Source organism: Bos mutus, chromosome 17, assembly GCF_027580195.1.
Source record: "Bos mutus isolate GX-2022 chromosome 17, NWIPB_WYAK_1.1, whole genome shotgun sequence".
Classification (NCBI taxonomy): Eukaryota; Metazoa; Chordata; class Mammalia; order Artiodactyla; family Bovidae; genus Bos; species Bos mutus.
Window position 1 is genome coordinate 59,143,963 of NC_091633.1, and position 17,701 is coordinate 59,161,663.

General features: G+C 37.9%; 1 protein-coding gene across 3 annotated transcripts in view; it reads right to left on the minus strand.

Moving 5' to 3' along the window:
• Positions 1–438: 438 nt before the first annotated feature.
• The window catches only part of ANAPC10 (anaphase promoting complex subunit 10), an 85,310-nt gene continuing 68,047 nt past the window's right edge, over positions 439–17,701 (minus strand). For all 3 annotated transcript variants that reach the window (XM_070386601.1, XM_005908280.2, XM_070386600.1), the window contains exon 5: positions 439–764. In XM_070386601.1, coding sequence (XP_070242702.1) covers positions 534–764 — 231 coding nt within the window. In that variant the 3' untranslated portion in view covers positions 439–533. The remainder of the gene's footprint in view (positions 765–17,701) is intronic.

The following is a 17,701-nucleotide window of genomic DNA, read 5'->3' on the forward strand; positions in this document are numbered from 1 at the left end:
TCCGTGTGCCACAAAGGAAGAGCCTGTGTGCTGCAACTAAGACTCGAACCAACCAAATAAACAAATTAAAAAAAATTTTTTAAAGGCCTAGCATTAATATAAGACATTCCTCTGGATAGAAAAAACTAATAATAATTTTGACTTATTAAAGATAATATCTATTGATAAAACATAGTTTTGTTCCCAAACATGCAATACATCATTACTCTAATGAATGATCACTATATAAAATAATTACCTAGTTAGCAAAAATACTTGTGTATATCTTAAAATTTTTTCAGTTCAGTTGGCTTTCTTTTGGTATAAGGAAAATTAAATGATTGGTTCAAGTTCATTTTTAATAATTATAAAATATGTGAGCCTTATTATATGTTAAAGAAAATAAAGATATTATGACCCAAAATGTATTTATTCAATTTACAATAAAATACTTTTCAATGCATACCAAATTGCAAAATAATTAATTTATTTTTCAATAAAGATACCAGATTTAATATGTACTGATAAGATGTTTAATGACTTTTGTTCTAAGGTCACCTTATTGAGCGATACATCATGAAATCAATGGTTGTACATCTAGGAAATTTACCAATGGAGCTCTCTTCCACTGGTGTGTATATTTTAATCTGTCTCATGTGGGTATCTCTTCCATTTTGGTGATTGGCTAGAACAGCAATCTGTATCATGAATGTGCGAGTTGGCTTCTTATGATTATCAGTTAAGGGAACGTGAATCCAGCCACTTGGTTCCACCAATTCAAGTTGCTGCCAAGAAAAGAAGAGTCAGATTATGTTTTCATCCAACAAAACATAATTTATTCTAATGAATGCATTCTAAAGTTAACTTATAATTAACATTTTTCTCACTGAGAACATGACAATATAATAAACATTATCAGTTATCTGGCACTTCTGGCATGGTCCATGGTTTTATAGTTGTTAAGCACCTATATGTACCATCTTAGACAAAATAAAAATAGAATTATTTGCAATTCAGTATTTAATGAAACTTGTATAACATACCAAGATAATCACAATGGTGTGATCACTCACCTAGAGCCAGACATCCTGGAATGTGAAGTCAAGTGGGCCTTAGAAAGCATCACTACGAACAAAGCTAGTGGAGGTGATGGAATTCCAGTTAGTTGAGCTATTTCAAATCCTGAAAGATGATGCTGTGAAAGCACTGCACTCAATATGACAACAAATTTGGAAAACTCAGCAGTGGCCATAGGACTGGAAAAGGTCAGTTTTCATTCCAATCCCAAAGAAAGGCAATGCTAAAGAATGCTTAAACTACCGCACAATTGCACTCATCTCACATGCTAGTAAAGTAATGCTCAAATTCTCCAAGCCAAGCTTCAGCGATATGTGAACTTCCAGATGTGCAAGCTGGTTTTAGAAACGGCAGAGGAACCACAGATCATCATTGCCAACATCCGCTGGATCATGGAAAAAGCAAGAGAGTTCCAGAAAAACATCTATTTCTGCTTTATTGACTACGCCAAAGCCTTTGACTGTGTGGATCACAATCAACTGTGCAAAAATTCTGAAAGAGATGGGAATACCAGACCACCTGACCTGCTTTTTGAGAAACCTATATGTAGGTCAGGAAGCAACAGTTAGAACTGGACATGGAATAACAGACTGGTTCCAAGTAGGAAAAGGAATACACCAAGACTATATTTTGTCACCCTGCTTATTTAACTTCTATGCAGAGTACATCATGAGAAACGCTGGGCTGGAGGAAGCACAAGCTGGAATCAAGATAGCCGGGAGAAATATCAATAACCTTAGATATGCAGATGACACCACCTTTATGGCAGAAAGTGAAGAGGAACTAAAAAGCCTCTTGATGAAAGTGAAAGTGGAGAGTGAAAAAGTTGGCTTAAAGCTCAACATTCAGAAAACGAAGATCATGGCATCTGGTCCCATCACTTCATGGCAAATAGATGGGGAAACAGTGGAAACAGTGTCAGACTTTATTTCCTTGGGCTCCAAAATCACTGCAGATGGTGACTGCAGCCATGAAATTAAAAGATGCTTACTCCTTGGAAGGAAAGTGATGACCAACCTAGATAGCATACTGAAAAGTAGGGACATTACTTTGCCAACAAAGGTCCATCTAGTCAAGGCTATGGTTTTTCCAGTGGTCATGTATGGATGTGAGAGTTGGACTGTGAAGAAAGCTGAGCTCCAAAGAATTGATGCTTTTGAACTGTGGTGTTGGAGAAGATTCTTAAGAGTCCCTTGGACTGCAAGGAGATCCAACCAGTCCATTCTAAAGGAGATCAGTCCTGGGTGTTCATTGGAAGGAATGATGCTAAAGCTGCAACTCCAGTACTTTGGCCACCTCATGCGAAGAGTTGACTCATTGGAAAAGACTCTGATGCTGGGAGGGATTGGGGACAGGAGGAGAAGGGGACGACAGAGGATGAGATGGCTGGATGGCATCAGAGACTCGATGGACATGAGTTTGGGTGGACAGGGAGGCCTGGAGTGCTGCGATTCATGGGGTTACAAAGAGTTGGACACGACTGAGTGACTGAACTGAACTGAACTGTATAACATACAAGTTTAGATTTAGACATGTATAGATGTATAGGGCCAATGGAAAACCATGCTGATACAAGTAAGAAAAGACTCATTATGCAGAACATAATGCTTCTGGTATATTTTATTTTAAGAACCATGCCTAATATATCCAAACTCACCAAACAATAAATCAGATTCCATATAAACTACAAGAATATCAAAAGAAAATCAGTCATTGCATAGGCATCAAAGCTTTTTTTCTTGGAAAACAGTAAGTCATTTATCTAGTCTGAATGACAACCTAAACCTAAAATCTAGATTTTTAAAATGTTTTTCCAGATACACTTAAAAAATTTTTCATTTTAACCAAGAGTCTAAACTATCCTTCCTTAACAAAAGAAGAAAAATCATAATTCAAAAAATAAACCTAAATTTAAAAAAAATTTCCCAAAGTTATGAAACAGTTTTTAAAAGATAAACACTGATTTTTAAATTATCTTAGTTATTGAATGGGCTTCCCTTGTGGCTCAGCTGGTAAAGAATCTGCCTGCAATGCGGAAGACTTGGGTTCGATCCCTGGGTTGAATACATATGAAAGATGTGCATTACAGATAATATATGATATTATTACAGATAATTATTACAGATAATACTTATCAATCCATCCCAATAGCAATGGATATCAAAGAAACTCAATCCAGATTCCACGAGTTACTCTAGAAAAACTATTAAATGAACACCACTGTATCTTTTTTCCTTCTCTCCCTTTTTTTCTTTCTTCTCTTTGTTTCTTTCTTTAGTCTTTCTTTTCATTTTTTATGAAGGAGGGTGAGTAGACAAAAGGAGAGTTGGGCAAGAGACAGAGAATTGGCATCTTAAAAAAGGTAGTTATTTTTAAGATGGAAAATTTCTTTCTTTTAATTTTAAAATATAAGAATAAATGAATCCCTATCCTTCATGGTATTTTCAGTCAGTCGCTTTCTATAAACTTCCATTAGCACTGACTTAAAATAGCTGAGTCAGAAATAAGATATTCCTGGTTTCTATGACTAACCTTTTAATCATTCAGGCAGTAAATATTGTATACTTATGATAAAAGTACAGTTAAGCACAAAAAACATAATTAAGGCCTTATTTCAAATCTTTTAATAAAGCTTTAGAGGCAGACAAAGACAAACGGCCTTTTGGTTTCATTCAGTTTTTTCATGTATAAAGTAAAGGGATTGGACAAGTTTTCATCCAATGCTCCTTTCAGCTCTGACATCCGATGATTCTAAATAAAAGGAGAAAGTTGTGGTAGGAAGAATAATGGGCCCCTAGGGATGTCCATGTCCTTCCCCAAGTTCTCTGAATATGTTAACTAACACGGCAAAATGACTTTGCAGATGTGATTAAGTTACAGACCCGGGGATGGGAAGATTATCCTGGATTACCTGGGTAGGTGCAATGTAATCACAGGGTCATTATAAGAGGAAGGCCAAGAAAGACTGAAAGGAGATGTGATGATGGAAGCAAAGATTGAGTGATGCAACCACAAGCCAAGGAATGTGGGCAGCCTCTAAAAGATGGAACAAGCAATGAACAGTTCTCCCTTACAATCTCCATTTAAGAACCCACCTTGCTGACACCTGATTTTAATTCATTAGGTCCATTCTGGACTTCTGACCTTCAGAACTGTAAGATAATAACTGTGTGTTGTTTTAAGCCCCTAAGGGTGTGGTTATATGCTATAGCAACAATAGGAAACTACTATAATGGATACCCACAGGAGTTCAGAGGAGGGGAAAAGCACTCCTGGCTAGAATAATCTATTTTCCAGGTAAGTATACAATAATGAATCTCAATAATGACAAAAAAGCAAAACTAAGATTCTGTTCATCTCCTTACTGTTGTTGTTTAGTTACTAAGTTGGGTCCAACACCATGACCTCATGGACTCAGCTCGCCAGGCTTCCCTATCTTTCACCATCTCCCAGAGTCTGCTCAAACTCACATCCACTGAGTTGGTGATGCCAACTAACCACCTCATCCTCTGTCACCTCCTTCTTCTCCTGCCCTCAATCTTTCCCAGCATCAGGGTCTTTTCCAAGGAGTCAGTTATTCACATCAGGTGGTCAAAGTATGGGAGCTTCAGCATCACTCCTTCAAATGAATATTCAGGGTTGATTTCCTTTAAGGTAGACTGGTTTGATCTCATTGCTGTCCAAGGGCTCACAAGAGTCTTCTCTATCGCCACAATTCAAAAGCATCAATTCTTTGGCTGTCAGCCATCTTTATGGCCCAACTCTCACATCTGTACATGACTACTGGAAACACCACAGCTTTGACCATATGAACCTTTGTTGGCAAAGTGATGTCTCTGCTTTTTAATACCCTGTCTAGGTTTGTCATAGCTTTTCTTCCAAGGAGCAAGTGTCTTTTGATTTTTTGGTTGCAGTCACCATCCACAGTGGTTTTTGAGCCCAAAGAAATAAAATCTGTCATTGCTTCCACTTTTCCCCCTTCTATTTGCCATGAAGTGATGGGACCAGATACCATGATCTTAGTTTTTTAAATGTTGGGTTTTAAGTCAGCTTTTTCACTCTCCTCTTTCACCTTCATCAAGAGGCTCTTTAGGTCCTCTTTACTTTCTGCCATAAGGGTGGTATCATTTGCATATCTGAGGTTACTGATATTTCTCCCATCAACCTTGATTCCAGCTTGTGATTCATCCAGCCTGGCATTTCACATGATGTACTCTGCATATAAGCTAAATAAGCAGGAGGACAATATACAGCCTTGACATTCTCCTTTCCCAATTTTGAACCAGTCTGTTGTTCTATGTCTGGTTCTAACTGTTGCTTCTTGACCTGTATACAAGTCTCTCACTGGGACAGGGAAGGTGGTCTGATATTCTCATTTCTTTAAGAATTTTCCAGTTTGTTGTGATTCACACAGTCAAAGACTTTAGTATAGTCAATGAAGCAGATGTTTTTCTGAAATTTCCTTGCTTTCTCTATGAGCCAACAAATGTTAGCAATTTGATCTCTGGTTCCTCTGCCTTTTCTAAACCCAGCTTGTACATTTGTAAGTTCTTGGTTCACATACCGTTACAGCCTAGCTTGAAGGATTTTTAGCATTACTTGCTAGCGTGTGAAATGAACACAATGGTACTCAATAGTACACAAAACTCTGAACATTTTTTGGCATTGCACTTCTTTGGGACTGGAATGAAAACTGACCTTTTCCAGTCCAGTGGCCACTGCTGAGTTTTCCAAATTTGCTGACATGTTGAGACATACTGAATGTAGCACTTTAATAGCATCATCTTGTGAATAAATTTAACCAAATTAATTATCTATCTACTTCTCCTTTTGATAGACTCAATGGTATTATTAGAGTATTTTTTAAATGCTTCACTGTAATGGAAGTTATACTAAGATTCTGTAGTGTATAATTTGGGGCATGATAGTACAGAATTGTAAACGTAGTAAATTATTCAATAAATATTATTAGTACATTATTTCTTTAGAACATAAGAAAATTACTGATCTTAGTCACTAAAAGTATATTACAAAGTATGTATAGCTATTAACATCTCTCAAATAGCTTCACAATCAACTACATTGCCTGAGAGTCATAAAAAACAACTCATGTATCAACTTCAGTTCTATTGTACCCTGTTTAAACTTCTCAGTCATCTCCAAAGAGTTATTATTCTGATCCTGCCATATTTTAACTTATTTCATGGATTAAACAAAAACTCAAATATGTGTAGTAGGTACAATTTTAATGCCTTTTTTATAACAATGATTAAAAGGCTAATATAGTTTAAGTGAAAAATATTTACACTCTTGCTTGTATTTTTAAACAGAAAATTAATAAAAGATAAAATTTTGCCAATTTAACTTTCTTCTTTTTCCCATTTGATTTGGACGTCAATGAATAAAATTTCCATCACCATTAAAATGTAAAATTTTCTATATTCCTGCTCATTCTTTCTTCTTACCATCTCCCCTTTTGGCTCTTTTCCCATATATACTCTCATTTAACATTTTTTATTGGCTAGATACCTCCAGTTCTGCTAACTATAGATGTAGGGCAGGGGTTGGCAAACTTCTGTTATGAGGAGTTTCTCTCAAGTGATCTCTCAGCCTGGCTCCAAGATCTTCTGCTTCCTATCAGCAACCTCTAGGCCACTAGCTCTACTCTGGCTGTATTAGTTCAGGATATCCTCTAAGAATATGTTGATTTAAAGGATTAACTCCACCATAAACAAAGCTTACCTTAACAAGGAAAAAAAAAAAAAAGGAAATCATTTGTTAATGAAAATCACATCAAATATCAAATACAAAGCTGCTCATATGTCGTTTCCTATTGCTAATCACATATCCCTAGAAAATAAATGAGAGAAGGAACAATGACTTGAAAGTTGCCCTCAAGAAAGTTGCTCTCTGCTCTCCTCTCTCACCACCTAGTGCTCCTTCATTAACCATAGCTGTGAGTTGATAAAATTCTACAGACTCTCAAAACGAGAACTGTTATACATGAAGCAGCAGATTCTGGCATTTTAACCATCCTTCCACTTCGGAAGGAATACAACCAGTTAACTGCAATGATGACCTACTTGTAGAGAAAGAAAGTCTAATAGGATCCAAAAGAAACTTCAGAAGTTCCAAATTTGTTGAAAGTAAGGATACCACAAAGGCAGCTTAACAAGAAAGACAGAAGCCAACTAAAAGAGCTCGCTATGGAAAGCAAGCTCTTTGACCCTAGTGAAGAAGGTGACCCCACCTAAGAAAGTCACCCTGAGGTCAAAATCAGTCACTCTGCTACAGAGGGTCAAGACATTAATTCTGGACTTGTAAGTTGGCAAGAGTTTTTATATAGAGACATTTCCTCCAGAAAGAGTTCCTGGAGAGTCAAGCTTATATAGTTTTTAACGGTGTGATCTTAAAGTTACCTGTTTGAAAAAAAAAAAAGAGGCATAACAAAGATAAGAACTAGACAGACTGTTCTACTAATCTACAGGAACAATTCTGAATTAAATTTGAAGTGAATGTCAAAAACAATAATTTCATCAAAAGCCCAAAATGGTGAAGAAATGTTAAGAAATTGCAGAAAATCTCTGGAGGACAAGAACAAGTTAGCCAGACTTAAGTATCACTGAAAAGAAAAACCGATAAGGTAAGTACTAGGGATGCAATGTACACCATGATGACTATAGATAACACTGCTAAACGATACCTGGGAAAGTTGTCAAGAGAGTAGGTCCTAAGAGTTCTCATCACAAGGAGAATTTTTTTTCTTCTTTTCATTATCAAATAATTCAGTTCAGTTCATTTCAGTTACTCAGTCGTGTCTGACTCTTTGTGACCAACATGAACCACAGCACACCAGGCCTCCCTGTCCATCACCAACTTCCGGAGTCCACCCAAACTCATGTCCATTGTGTCGGTGATGCCATCCAACCATCTCATCCTCTGTCGTCCCCTTCTCCTCCTGCCCTCAATCTTTCCCAGCATCAGGGTCTTTTCCAATGAGTCAGCTTTTCGCATCAGGTGGCCAAAGTATTGGAGTTTCAGCTTCAGCATCAGTCCTTCCAATGAACACCCAGGGCTGATCTCCTTTAGAATGGACTGGTTGGATCTCCTTGCAGTCCAAGGGACTCTCAAGAGCCTTCTCCAACACCACAGTTCAAAAGCATCAATTCTTCAGCACTCAGCTTTCTTTATAGTCCAACTCTCACATCCATACATGACTGCTGGAAAAACCATAGCCTTGACTAGATGGACTTTTGTTGAGAAAGTAATGTCTCTGCTTTTTAATATGCTGTCTAGGTTGGTCATCACTTTCCTTCCAAAGAGTAAGCGTCTTTTAATTTCATGGCTGCAGTCACCATCTGCAGTGATTCGAGAGCCCAGAAAAATAAACTCAGCCACTGTTTCCACTGTTTCCCCATCTACTTCCCATGAAGTGATGGGACCGGATCACATGATCTTCGTTTTCTGAATATTGAGCTTTAAGCCAACTTTTTCACTCTCCTTTTTCACTTTCATCAAGAGGCTCTTCAGTTCTTCTTCACTTTCTGCCATAAGGGTGGTGTCATCTCCGTATCTAAGGTTATTGATATTTCTCCCGGCTATCTTGATTCCAGCTTGTGCTTCCTCCAGCCCAGCGATTCTCATGATGTACTCTGCATATAAGTTAAATAAGCAGGGTGACAATATATACCTTTGACGTACTCCTTTTCCTATTTGGAACCAGTCTGTTATTCTATGTCCAGTTCTAACTGTTGCTTCCTGACCTGCATACAGGTTTCTCAAGAGGCAGGTCAGGTGGTCTGGTATGCCCATCTCTTTCAGAATTTTCCAGAGTTTATTGTGATCCACACAGTCAAAGGCTTTGGTATAGTCAATAAAGCAGAAATAGATGTTTTTCTGGAACTCTCTTGCTTTTTTGATGATCCAGCATCTCTTTAAATCATCATTTTACAGTTGTCAGAGAACCGCTAAAACAGAGAGGACTATAGGAGGCCACAGTCTCGGGAGGGGAGAACCTCAGGGAGGTAGCTTGTCTTTCTGAACTCACTTAAAACATGGGGGTGTTTGTCGATTCTAGGACAAGGTGAGATGTTACAAATCATGGTTTTGCCCAGATAGAGAGGTGCTTCTACAAACACATGCAACTATGACTAGTTGCGGTCTTTCAGAAAAGACATACTTAGAAACCTCAAGATCTTTAAGCACACAGCCTATTTTCCCCTCAAAACATCTGCCACATTGTGAAGTTATTTATAACAGCACAAAGAAACAGGTCAAATTAATTTCATTTTAGTATCATTTCAACATGTGATCTATGTAAAGTTACTGAGCTATTTTACATACTTTTTTTTGTACCAAATCGTTAAAATCTGACATTTTACACTTATACCATACATATCTCAATTAAGATTAGCCAAAAGCCACATGTGGCTGAACAGCACAGATCTAGAGTCTAGCCTAGAAATCAATCAAAAAACCATTACTATTATTAACCAAGCTAAGAAGAGGGAAAGATAAATAAATGAAATGATAATTTCATCTGAGAATTAGAATATACTTTTAAAATAGAAATGGTAGAGCTGAAAATAAAACATCTGAAATTAAGAATCTATCAGATTGACTCAACAGATTTTATATATATATTATATATATATAATATATATTCACATATCAGAAGACAAAGTTGACAGGCTCCTTGAAAAAATACAACTTATCAAAAATAACAAAAAAGAACACATAGAAAATCTGAATAGAACTATATCTATTTTAAAAACTGCCTTGTAATTTAAAAATCCATTGCAAAACTCCAGGTCCAGATGGCATTACCATTCAATTCTTCCAAATATTTAACAAAGAAATGGTATCAACTCTGCACAAATGCTTAGAGAATAGAAAAGGGAGGGATATTTTAAAAAAATTTTTATGAGGCCAGAACAACTTTGGTTCCAACAAGTTGTTCTGGCCTCATAAAAACATTTTAAAAATATCCCTCTCTTAAGAAAAAAAAATTAAAGACCACTTTTTCTTATGAAACATAGGAAAATCTAAAACAAAAGAGTAACAAGTCCAACTAAGTGGAGTTTAGCACAGGTATGCAAGGTTGGATTATCACTTAAAAATTAATCAATGTAATTCACTTTTATTAAGGAAAGTTATGACCAACCTAGATAGCATATTTTTAATATGCTATAACTTATGTTGACCTTGTATCCAGTGGCCTTGCTAATTAAACTTTCTTATTAATTCTAATAGTTTATAGGTTCTTTCTTAATTTTCTAGATGTACAGTCATATAGTTTAGAAGTAATATTATTTACAGAGACATTACTTTGCTAACAAAGGTCTGTCTAGTCAAGGCTACAGTTGTTCCAATGGTCATGTATGGATGTGAGAGTTGGACTGTGAAGAAAGCTGAGCTCCAAAGAATTGATGCTTTTGAACTGTGGTGTTGGAGACGACTCTTGAGAGTCCCTTGGACTGCAAGGAGATCCAACCAGTCCATCCTAAAGGAGATCAGTCCTGGGTGTTCATTGGAGGGACTGATGCTAAAGCTGAAACTCCAGTACTTTGGCCACCTCACGCGAAAAGTTGACTCTTGGAAAAAGACTCTGATGCTGGGAGGGATTGGAGGCAGGAGGAGAAGGGGACGACAGAGGATGAGATGGCTGGATGGCATCACCAACTCCATGGGCATGAGTTTGGGTGAACTCTGGGAGTTGGTGATGGAGAGGGAGGTCTGGCACGTTGAGATTCATGGGGTCGCAAAGAGTCGGACATGACTGAACGACTGAACTGAACTGAACTGAATAGAAAAAAGAGAGACACTCACATAATCATTGTCAGACAAAAAAAAGGTATTTGACAAATTCAACACCCATTTATGACTTTAACTTCCAGCAAACAGGAACAGAATACAGTCTCTTTAATATGAAAGGGCATCTTTTCAAACAAATAACCTACCCTCATCATATAGAATGGAGAAATATTAAAATATTTTCTAAAGAGATTATAAAAAGACAATCATCCACTATGACCCCTTCTATTTAACACTGTAGTGGAGGTCATAAACAGTATAATAATGCAAGGAAAATGGAAGGGAACAGAGGAGAGAGGGACAGAAGGAAAGAGAGAAGATGAATAGGATTGGAAGGGAAGAAAAAATAATATTACTTCTAAACTATATGACTGTACATCTAGAAAATTAAGAAAGAACCTATAAACTATTAGAATTAATAAGAAAGGTTAATTAGCAAGGCCACTGGATACAAGGTCAACATAAGTTATAACCGCAACAGTACAGAATTCGTGCAAAGACAGACTAACAAACCAAGAGACCAGAGTTTAGGAACAAACCCACAAATTTACAAGACATCTGATTTTTGTCAAAGATGACACTCACTGGCGCAGTAGGGAAAAGATAAACAAAAAGAACAAATAGAAGGTTTAAAATCCATCACAAAACTATGTATATTTTTGTTATATATAGGTTTGTTATTTATATAAGTTTCTTTAAGCAATGATGCTGGATGAACTGGATTTCCATTTTGAGGGAAAAATAATAATCTTGATTTCTTCACTTCTCACCATAAACAAAAAATCAGTTTCAGATGAATTTGAATTTAAATGTCAAAGTCAGAAACTAAAGCTTCCAAAAGAAAATAAAATATCTTTGTAACTCTGGATTAGGTACAATTTTCTTAAACAGGACACAAAAAGCATCAATCAACAAATAGTGGTCAACTATTTCAGAATTAAGAACTTCTGTTCATCAAAAGATATAACTAAGAGCGTGGAGAAAACAAGTCACAGATTGGGAAATATGCCTATGCCTATGTGTAGAAAAGGAATCCTATCTTAACTATTTAAAGAACTACTACAAATCAAAGAGATATACACCCAACAGAAATGCATACATATATTCAACAGTGTGTATATGAAAATATTCATAGGAGCCCTAGCTAGACAAACCACCCAAATAGATACCAACAGTCAAATGAATAAGTTGGAGTATAGTCACAAAACATAATGTTCTACAGGAATGAAAATGAACAATCTATAGCTATCCAAGTGACAGATGACTCTTACAAACATGGTATTCAGATTCATTTTGATATTGGGCAAAACTAATACAATTATGTAAAGTTTAAAAATAAAATAAAATTAAAACAAACAAACAAAGTTAGTCACTCAGTCGCATTTGCCTCCTCTGTCCATGGGATTCTCCAGGCAAAAATACTGGAATGGGTAGCCATTCCCTTCTCCAGGGGATCTTTCCTACCCAGGGATCAAACCCAGGTCTCCTGCACTACAGGTGGAGTCTTAACCATATGTGCTACCAGGGAAACCCAAGTAAAAGCAAGCCAGACCCAAAAGAGTATATACAAAATATGATGCCATCTCCTAATGCAAAACACTGAAAGATAAAAACAAAAACAAAACAGATTTTTTTAGAAATCCAAGTGAAAGTAATCCATATTGTCAGAATAATGATTAACCTCGAGAGCGCATAAGAAAGCATAAGGAGGGTTTCTGGATTTTTATTGGTTGCTGATTATATAGATTTCTTTAATTCATGAAAACTCAATGAGCCTTTCACACAGTATGTGGACTTTTTGTATCCATGTAAAAATAAAAAGTTAAAAAGAAAAAAGGCCCAGACCTTTCTGCTCTGTCATACATACTCTGTTGTCTATGATCTCTGCAGCAGCTGCAAGCATCATGTTCTCACACACCAAATGTCCAAAAAGGCTTTCTCCTGTTTTAATTATAGAGGAAAATGTTTTCCTGAAGCTATCAGATTTCCCATTGGCCATTTCTGGATCACATGCCTCTCTGCACTAATTGCAAGGGAAGCTGGAAATGGAGTACCAGGCGTTTTCTGTCTTTACTGTGGGAAGTGGTCTCTCTGGGCAAGGAAAGGAGATGGGGGCATGTGGCATTGGTAATCAGCAATACCTGCTGTCCAGGACTGTTATTCGTGACGTCTCAACCAATTTTACCATAGCTGCTTCTGTCCTCCTCCAGTCTAAGCTCAGATTAGCAGCAGAGTCATCAGACAAAAATGTAAACCTGAAACACCTTTCATTAGTTTCTCATTATAGTTAAGAATAAATCCATGATCCTTAACACTGTAAGCATGATCTAGTCTCTGCTTATCTCCTCTGCCTCATGGTGAATGGCCCTTGACCCACATTTTAGCCATATAACCTGCAGTAGGGCAAAAGCAAATTCACACTGTGCAGGAAACTGACTCTGAAAATATTCCAAAGATCGGGGAGGGCAAAGGGACATTGACTATATGTCATCTAAAATGGGTCAAATGTCTTGGATATGCTCTAGTTTAGTGAATTCTTTTTTTATTTTTAAATATAAGAATAATACAAGAACATCTGGTCTGTCACATGAGAGCCTGGCCCCCCTAACTCTAATTTTTCTTTAAGTCTGAAGTCCACTAACTATACAACCTTTTACCAAGATTTTGTTTCATTTTCAAAACCCTAGCACTCATGGTTAATGTGAACAACTATTCTCAACTTATGGCCCTCTACTTTTCAATCCCCACACTCTATTCCTTAAATGCTAACTGTAGATTCCAATTAGGTTTATATCTTTTTTCACATCTCTCCTGATATGAGAAAACACACAAGTATACAAATACATATACAAAGTACTTTTAAACTTTCCAAAGAGGATATTTAAATGCCATCATACTACCGCTCAAATCTAGTAGAATCTGTTCATCAGTCAACAAAGTGTGGACCTAACTGTGTCCTGGATTACTGGAAACTGTGACCGGTGTAGTAAAAGGAAATTATCAATTTATTGGAAATTTATTTATGTTCAGGAGTTATATCTAATCATCCATTATTTCTCATGCACATACCATTTTGATGAATATAATTTATAAATGCTTTGCAAAATAGTTTAGGAAATAATAGACTCCCAGACACCAACAAAAATGACAGCTAAAGAATTTGAAAATGTATAAATCCCCAAAAGCAGGCAGGATGGAGAAGTCAAGAAGAAGCACGGTGCACTGCACCCTAACATCACTGAAAGCGAAAGCACCAGGTAGTTCTGAAGGTAGGAGGGTCACGTTAGGTTAAAAATAAACAAATATTCAAACAGGAAAACAAGTTATCCAATGAGGAAACAGTTTAATGTCAAGATTCTCACCAGTCCCCAGCTTAAGTAGGCAGGTGACCCTCCCTTTCCTACTCCCATAGAAAACTAAAAGTTCATATTATCTGTACAGGTTAATGAAGGGAGGATCTAGATTGAGGTAAAACAAGACAAGATGGCAGCATATTATTATTTTTTTAATGGAGTGAACGTCTAGACATTTAACAGTGAACCTCAGCTCTCTTCATCTTGCTCAGCTACAGGGCTGCTGAATCCCAGGCAGATCACCCTGGAGCCCCTTCCAAATCCCACCTCCTATCCTCCACCCTTCGCCTCTAGGCCAGAGAATGAATTACTATTTTCTGGAAAAAAAATAAGACCATAAGAAAAAGAGAAAAGTGAAAAAAGAACAAATTCATAAAATGAGAGGTACACACAAGTGATGTGAGTGTCCCCAATTTAATATTTTGTGCTAGGCACTATTCCAGGTGGTTGCAAGATATCTGTGAAAATAAAAATAATAACAAAATCTCCGCTCTTGTGGAGCCAATACTCCTACTGAGGGAAGACAGAAAATGAATAACAAATATAATAAATAAGGTATTATATAATATATTAGGTAATAAAAGTGCTCTGAGGGGAAAAAAGCTTTGGGGAAAATACAGAACAGGAAAAGAAGGATCAGAAGCACCAGAGGGCAGGTGTGTGCAGTTTTAAATAAGGTGGTCACAACAGGCCTCATTGAGAAGGTGGCCTGTGTGCAAAAAGATGAAGGTGCCAGCCTTACCACACTGCTGTAAGGCCTGGTAAGCATCAAATTCCATCACGAGCAGCAAATTGCTCCCCAACTGCTAATTTGTGCCTCACGCCTAGGCTATGAGAAAATACCCAAGGCTCTCCATGCATGTAAAAAAAAAAAAAAGAAAGAAAATAAAAACAAAAAGCAAAATTGAAAAAAAGCAAAAACAAGAAAGGAAATCTGAAGAGAAGCAATAAAGGGAGGACAAGAAATTTAAAAACAAAGCAAAGCTTTATTAATATCTTCAGCTTCATAAAGGAAAGCATCCTTAACACAAGAATAGAATGCTATTTTATAAAAAAGACCAAGAAGCAAAAATAGGTCTTAGAAATATACACATACACTGTTGTTTGGTCTCTCAGTAGTGTCCGACTCTTTGCGACCCCACGAACTGCAGCACGCCAGGCTTCCCCATCCTTTACCATCTCCCTGAGTTTGCTCAAACTGGTGTCCACTGAGTCAGTAATGCCATCCAACCATCTCATCTTCTGTCACCCCCTTCTCGTCTTGGCCTCAATCTTCCCAGCATCAGGATCTTTTTCAATGAATCAGTTCTTTGCATGCATGCACATGTGCACACACACACATGTGTGTGTGTATATACATGTATATATGTATGTGTATATGTATGTGTGTGTGTATATATATATACACATACAGGGCTTCCATGGTGGCTCAGACAGTAAAGAATCTGCTTGCAATGCAGGAGACCCAGGTTTGATCCCTGGTTCTGGAGGATCCCCTGGAAAAGAAAATGGCAACCCACTCCAGTACTCTTGCCTCGGAAATCCCATGAACACAGGAGCCTGGAAGGCTATAGTCCACGGAGTCGCAAAGAGTCAGACACGACTGAGCAACACACACACACACACACACATTTAATTATACAAAATTAAATGAACTGCTTGGAATTTGAGAAAACAAAAGAGAAAGACAATAAGAAAATCAGTGGCTCAATGCAGGAAGAATCACTGCTAACAAATGTGAATTCAGAAAGAGAGAACAGAGAAAATAGAGGAAAAATATGAAGGAACATAAGAGCACTTCCCAGAAATAAAGGACAGGTGTTTCCACACTGGTGCGAACCACAAATGCTCAGTAAGATGAAGGAAACACACACACACACCATGGCGGAACCATCATAAAATTTCTGAACATCAAAGGTACAGCGATTTTAAAAGCCTCTACAGAGAAAAACAGGTCACAGGCAAAGCATCAGAAATCAAAAGTGGCATTGTATTTCTCAACATTTATACAGAAAACTATGAGGCAATGGAGAATGTGCTTAAAATTCTGATGAAAAATTATTTCCAAACAAGAATTCCATACCCAGCCAAATCATCCCTCGAGGGTGAGATTAAAATAAAGTTTTCAGTCATGCAAGGTTTCAACAGTTTTACCTCCCATATGGAGGATACATTTCACCAAAAGAGGAAGAAAGTTAAGAAAAATGAAGACCTGGGACCCAAGGAACAAGGAATCTACCAAAAAAGATGAAGGAAATTCCCAAGATGATGTTGAAAGGATGTCTTAAGAAGACAGTTGTTTGTCCAAGTCCTCTGAACAGACACCAAGACAGAAACAGATATACAAGAAATTTATTAAAGGAAACATCTGTGACAGAAAGTGGGGAGGGAGCCAGGGAAGGCTGGAAGAGCTGTTAGACAGCAGTGCAGGTCTGAGCCCAGGAGAAGGAGATGGGGGAAGGAGGAGGGTGGGGTGGACGTGTGATTCTGCAGTGCAGATCTAGTGAAAGTCTGGCACGGCTGTCCAGGAGTCCTTAGGCCATGGCTGCCTGTCAGAGGACTCCAGAGTACCCACGAGTGAGCCTCACTCAGTACCCCTGCTGTGCTCACTCTGGGGCATTGATGGGGTGCTGGATACCGAAAAGCAGCAGCTGGGGCCATCAGTCAGAGATCTAAGAGAAACGGTCTCAAGGCCACCATGGTGGCTCTCTAACATGCCAGCTCTGCTAACCTAAATTGCATTTTCTGGAATTCCCTTCCTGGCATGTTTCTGGTTAGGTGAGACATGAGAGAGATTTTCATGCAAGGTTTCGACAGCAGGAGTGAAGCAGCAGCCATTCTGCATTTGGAGGTAGGTGAGTCTACAGGTTTTGTATCATCAAACTAGGGGCCCACGTAAGTTGTCACTACATGCTGACACACCCCGCTGTCATGGCTCAGCAGCCAGGCCTACGACTGCTCCATCTTCCCCTGAATCTTCCTGTGGGTTCTCTGCCTCCCAAGATGAGTGTGCGTCTGCTCCATGACAAAGGGCATCACTCCTTCCACAGCACACTGACATCACAGGTGAGAGGCAGTGAGAACTGACGTGGATCTCAGTTCCTCAAGTTGGTGTATGGGTTCCAGCTTGCCCTTGCCCTTCACCACTTTACCATCTTCACTTCTGACCTTCTGCCCTGTGGATTTCAAGCTCTAGCATTCAGATGTGAAAGCAACAGCCTTGCAGAATTTATTTAACCAACTCTTACTTGTGTAAGACAAAATCCTTCAAACAAAACTATTCTATACAATACCAGCCCTCAAACACATACACATAAGCATACAGCAGTGCTCTGCTCCTCTGAATGGACTTCCACTGCCTGACACATGGACACAATAGCCAGGCTGAAGGTACAGTAGGGATGCTTACATGAAAAAAAATGTGAAACTGAGAGAGGATGTATGACTGTTTCCAGAAGTTTTCACAAGATCTGTCAGAG